The sequence below is a fragment of the Colletotrichum fructicola genome (assembly GCF_000319635.2).
Source record: "Colletotrichum fructicola Nara gc5 chromosome Unknown KSG_Nara_v1_contig01, whole genome shotgun sequence".
NCBI classification, from domain to species: Eukaryota; Fungi; Ascomycota; class Sordariomycetes; order Glomerellales; family Glomerellaceae; genus Colletotrichum; species Colletotrichum fructicola.
In genome coordinates, this window is record NW_027094051.1 from 672,292 (window position 1) to 678,539 (window position 6,248).

A 6,248-nucleotide genomic window follows, 5' to 3' on the forward strand; every position below is an offset into this window, starting at 1 on the left:
GGAGGGGAAAATCAAGCGCGCCCACAAACGGCAATGCCAATGCTGAGCGGCTCCGCAGCCGACGTTGCATGCAGGCGCAGAAATCTCGTATTCCGCTCGTCACGCGGTTATGATGATTTAGGTGCTGGCGATCCCACACCGTCATTTTTCATCTACTAAGCCTCGTGTTCGTCCTGAGTGTCGTGACATCGTGGGTGGTTTGTTGGGGGGGGGGGGGGTGGGTTTGTCTTGGTTCGGCGATTTTGAGAGGGTGATCGTCTGGATCGCTGGAGACAAGTGGTGTTGTCGGTGTGCGTTGGAGTGATGCTTGTCAGCCTGTTTGGGAAATGTCATGACAGTACGGATCGACCGCTCGTATTTTGTCTTGGGTCTGGGGCTGTAGGGCATATCGCCCGAGGAAGCCGACGATGTCTTGAAGTCTCTTCCGTCGTCATTTCTGCCACGATCCAGGTATATAAGTCAACGGACCTTTCAACAACTCACCTCCCGTTCTCATCATCACCTCTACGACCTCAATTATCACACCCTCAACCTCTCAAAACCACCAATCCACACAAAACCCAAAATGCAGCTCCCATCCCTCCTCCTCCCCCTCACCCTCGCCCTCGGCGCCAACGCCCTCGGCCGCGCCGTCGTCGTCAACCGCTGCCCGACCGAAGTCACCCTCTGGTCCGTCGGCGGCTCCGTCTCCGCCGCCAACACGCTCTCCCCCAACGGCGGCTCCTACGGCGAGACCTTTGTTCGGGACGCGACCACCGGCGGCAAGTCGCTGAAAGTCACGAACGCGCGGGACGGGCTGTACACCGGCGCGGCGCAGCTGAATTTCGCGTATAACCTGGACGGGAGCCAGGTGTGGTATGATCTGAGCACGGTGTTCGGGGACGCGTTCGCGGGGAAGAAGATCACGGTTAAGGGGAAGGCTGGGTGTGGCGAGATTGTGTGGGCGGCGGGGACGAATCCGGGGGGTAGTCAGGTGAAGGTTTGTGGGAGCGATGGGGATGTGACGTTGACGCTTTGTGCGGCTTAGGGAAGGGGTAGAAGAGAGAGAAAGTGAATGGTGATGGAAGTAAGAGGGTATGCAGAATGAGGATTGATGATATAGTAATGCATAATGTTCGAATGCTTCGTGAGATTTGAGGTCCTTCGTTGGCGCTAAACAATGGTGATGTGAAGAGAAGTGCTAGGCTTCGGGGTGATACCTTATGTCCGGATCGGGCAGACGGAGCGGGGCCGGCCTGTCGGGATGTCGGTACCGGTGTCGGTGGTGGGGACCGGGGCGGGACGGGAAGCGCTGTCCATCCATACACGAGAGATGCGGGGCGTGCAGAAGTATAAAATACACCAAGTTCCCATGACAAGTAACAGCCACACAGCAAATTGCCCGATTCAAAGTCATCAGTTGATATGTTCTATCCCGATCGGAATTGAGTGGTCAACCGCCGAGTTTCTCCAACACGATCCTGTTGGGCGGCCTCGTCTCGACGGTGTTGATGTATGGGGCACCTCGTTGGTGTATTATGTTGTGCCACTTGGGAATATATGGAAGGGGATGGAGGGGAGTGATGCAAGAGACTAACATAAGCAAAGCGGATGAGATGGATCAGGGTGTTCGCCTCCGGTGTCCTTTAGAGCCGACGCAAGGTGAACTCAAGTTATCGAAGTTATTTCATACGAACAACGACCAGATTCTGCGCCCGCGAAACTCGGTCTGGGACATAGAGGCCGCTTCATATACTCAAGCCCTCTCGAAGGAATACTGCGCTGTAGGGATCGGCGTGCGCAGAGTCATTTGGCGATTTCGCCTTTCGATACGCTTTCACTGCTGCTCTGGAGCGTAACCCACATTTGTATAATTTGGATTTGGTGCAAGCATGTATCGTGCTTTGAGAACAAAATTGAGAATAGTTGGCGACTCGGAGGTGGTTTACTATTCGAAGATACACATGATTAGTCGGTGTAGTACGCGGGAAATGTCAATCATCCTGCTGGGAGACATCATTTGTAATAGAGGCCTCTGGATGAAATTTATTCAACGCTGTATAGATAGATGAGAACGACGCGAGATGCGCGGAGCGGTGCATGCCGATTCGTCAATGCGAGACGGCGTCAATATGGAAGCCCTTCGCTGCACTGCGACTGGTTCGATCGTAAGGGGATGTGAGAATCCGCGAATGCTGAGCCCATAGACTGCCCCTATTGGCCGTCGATGGTAACATTCCAGACACGCACATTCGTATTAATGTGTCCATTGTAGAAGGCTATCAGTATGGATAGTGGTCAATGCATAAATGGGATGAGAGGCTTCATACTTCTCGAAGTTCTCCACACAGAGGAAATCCCCCGGGTCGCTCTTGCCACGAGAAATTTTATTCAGTATGCAAGAGGCTCTGGCCCCTACGTGACGGGTGTTCATGCGGAATAGGGGCTCTTTGTGGAGAGTTTGGTCGCACTGGATGCTATTCATGCGGAATAAGCAAAGACCAATAACGGATAGCGAGCAATAGCACCGTAGAAAAGCTCAAATGTGCCCTTTTTCATCATTAGTAACATACGCCTGACAGGGGCCCATTTCCTAGCCCAGCGAAGCTCGCCACGATAGACTCTACAATTCAGAAGGCGAGTGGGCCAGAGCCATTGCTTGCCGAGTAGTAAAAGATGAAAATTTCTGTTCTTTTATAGCTGATTCTTGTGAATGGTCATGCGCCTAAGGTCAAACCGGCTACATCAGCCTTTGGAACATGGAATGCTGAGGATAACAGAAGGTATTGACGTCAGCAGAATCTTTACAGAGGAACAAATAGAACCAGTTTGTGACTGGTCTTGGCGAGGAAAGTAAACATGACACCCTCGCTGCAGTCTGCCATTGCCTAGAGTCAGATGGGGTTTGAATGAGAATTTGGCATTCTGAGGAACTTTCAACGGGCCGTAATACTCGCCGGACGAGGACAGACTGTAGAGTGTGATGATCCTCAATTGTTCAGGCCGCGTGAACAAAAGTTTATGCGATATCCCAGTCACGTACACAATTGGCGACGTTACTAGCAGGCGGTCTACCACATGGGTTTCATATGTTTGCATCTGTTTGAAGAATCTCCATGATACCCTCAAGTTTCCAAGTTTAAAAAGGGAATGAAATCGTCGAGGATAAGCTAGGGAAAGAGCGTTGTCTCTCCTAGTGACTGAGCGGAAACCATCCATGGATATGGAATGTTTTGGTGATTGAAGGCTGGCTGAGCTATGACAATTAGTTGTTGACTAGTGACGTTGAAGGATGGCTGGTGGAACCAAATTGATGTCGATTGACCTCAAACAACGGAACGATCCAATACTCAGGTCTCTATATAGCTGAGACTAAGTACTCGGCATGCGTACTTCCAGTCATCTTCTGTTCAACTTTCGCGGGGAAGTATAAAGCAAGTAGACAAGACGGCCTTTAACGATGGATACATCATGTAAGACGCTTTAAATAGCGGAATAGGCTGAAACAAGTGATGATGACGGACGTTATTATGGCGATGAAAAGAAGTACAGCTCTTTGGTCATAACTGGTGTCTAACAAGCTTCATCGTCATTGAATTGAAATACCAGTAGAATATTGACACATTATCAGCATAGTATGGTCAACCAGAACTATGTTAAAGCAAGGGGCTGCACGCATTGTTGCACCTTAGGTAGCAGTTCTTATCATTTGATGATTTGTTGTCATTGCACCGATGCCGCCAGGCATTATACTTGACTTGTTCGGTCTAGCATACGCACGCACATTCCTTCAAACCACGAAAGACGAAGCTGATGAGATTAACTTTAAAGTTGAGGCAAGGCGAGGAGAATGGCCTCAGAGCCAAAGAAGCTGAGAAGCTGAGAAGCCCGACTGTGACTGGACACTGAGGATGAAGTTTTACGATTGCCCTGCGTCTCATCTTCTCAGGGGAGAGTCGCCTACACTTTTTTATAGGTGTGTTCAGATCAGGGGCAATGCAGTCAAATGTGCGTTTGATGGTTCACAGTAACTACCAAAGGGAATGAAAAGTATTTATTGCGGTTGTTCTACCTCGACTCGTCTTCCCGTTTCACAATTGCCGACGACCATCAGTAGGTGAGCTGATTTTTGAGTACTAGGACGCAGACATCTCGGTCCCACGAATTGTGTAGATTCAAACTAACAATACGATTAACCTAGGTCCCAAACACACAAAATAATCCGGTATCCGATGGAGAAATCGGCAGGATACGAACAGAAATATAGGGAAGAGTAATACAAAGCCTACGCAGACAATATCAGGGGCAACAATCAATAAAATCAATTGATCTGCCTCTTCTATTTACTTCCATAATTCCCATGGGCCATCATGCATGATAGCATCTTGCTATGGAGTATAGTGAAGGTTCAAGCGGGCAACAGGCGACCGAGTGAACTATGCACTTGATAGAAGCTCATTTAGAAAGGTTACAATCTCAGTGAAAAGCGCCAGCATCATCAAGCCGCCAAAGACATGGAAGCTCAAACCTTTGCGACATCATATCCAACGAACGCGCCGAACATGACGGTAGCCGTTGTTTACAGCACATGAGTAATGCTTGATAGCTAGGAATTCAGCATGCTTCAAGTCTCAAAGACCATTTCAAATAAACTGTTTGCGAGAATCTCGGGATTCTTCTTCGAACGCGAACGATATCCGAGCATGTTTCGGTGGTTCGGAGCCAAGCAATGCTCATCGCAACTCTTTGGCGCAAACGAAGGCCCCTGGCACAAAATGCTAGAAACCATCTGTGCATATCCCGCCGGCGGCGCCTTGAGCGCGGGTTCCAAGACGTCGGGTAAAATACTTCTTCGTGCATCTCAATGACGGCGTCATCAAGTTGAAATCATCGAGAATGTTGATGTTCGCTCCTGGGGTGCTCCTCGCTATCGCGTTCGCTCCACGTCCTAACCGACGTTCGGACCAGATCACGTCACGAGTTCAAGCCAGGCTGCCATTTGTGGGTGATATACATCAGATCGCATATATGTTGAATTAGCATTACCTCGCTTAGTATCCCTGGCAAACCATGCGACTTCCTAAAAGCCTCTCTCCTTAGCGACCAGGCCCGATCTCGTCATCTTCGAATAGCTGAAGACCGGAGACGAGAACACGGATGAATTTTCCGATTTCCCAGGTCACATAGATCTTGCTGCCGCACGGAGTTTGTGGGATGAATAGACCCGCCGACGGGCTCGAACGGCGATGTGCCGCCCTTCCAACGGCCGGTGCTGGGAAAGTGGTCTGACGATGAGGTGTGCTTTGGTTCGTCTGGAATGGAAGTGCAGACACGACTGTAGAAGCAGCTCACTTAAGCATTCTATCGACGCCCACTGGAAGCATCTTTGAACGATAACGCAGCTTCACTGTCCAAAGCTACTGCTTCGCGAAAGCGAAACCGGAGGTGGCTCGTATCCGTTTAATTTTTCCCACATTTTAAATCCGGAATTTCTCACTCAGCAACGGTACATATGCAGCCAAATAGCCGTTCGAAATCGATTGAATACCATCATTTGCCCGTAGTAAGAAAATAAACACGTTAATCACATCCGGAAAACCAAGTTACCCTCTTCCCGCCGCCGTAATGCTGCTAGCAGCATCGTTGCACAGCCACAACTCACGAGCTGCGGACCCCTTTCAGTCAGATTCTAATCACAGTTTGGACAGCCTCGGAGCCCTGCAGCTAATGAACGGCCGAAACGCAAGCTGGTTCGGGGGATGATGAGATGAAACTATCGACCAAGCCGGCTAGCCCAACGTGGACTAGGTATCGCAGGACGTCCTATCGCCGACGGCGAAAGCCTGGACATTGCAGAATGCAGACTTCGTCGTTGTGGGTGAAGATGCTAAATTTATGTCTTGATGCAGCTGTCAGAAACTGCATGCTGTATGAAAAGCCCAGCCAATGCGAGTCCGAATGTCGGAATATGTAGACGTCACATTTGGAATCGCCTGCGTGGTGATTGCGCTGAAACCAATGTCGATTTGGCGATGTCTTCACGGGTGAGTAGGCACGTTTGGTGGTGTGCGCTCGTCAATCGTATCAATTATCCTAACCGCAAAGTGGTCCATTAAATCATGTAACAATCGTGACCGTCGAACTCGAGATCGTAAGCTCACATTAGCCGTCACCCCAGCGCCGTTTGCTGAGTGGTATCTCATCTAGCGCCCGTGAAAATCAACCCAAATGCCAGCCCAAATGATGCACCCCGGCCAAAAGAAAAGTGG

General features: G+C 49.9%; 1 protein-coding gene across 1 annotated transcript; it reads left to right on the forward strand.

The window, feature by feature from the left end:
- Positions 1 to 565: 565 nt before the first annotated feature.
- On the forward strand, positions 566 to 1,027 carry CGGC5_v000207 (Antigenic thaumatin-like protein; the record flags this gene model as incomplete). Its single annotated transcript, XM_032036756.1, has 1 exon — positions 566 to 1,027. The coding sequence occupies one exon, from the start codon at positions 566 to 568 to the stop codon at positions 1,025 to 1,027; it is 462 nt and encodes a 153-aa protein (XP_031884099.1).
- Between the last annotated feature and the right edge of the window lie 5,221 nt (positions 1,028 to 6,248).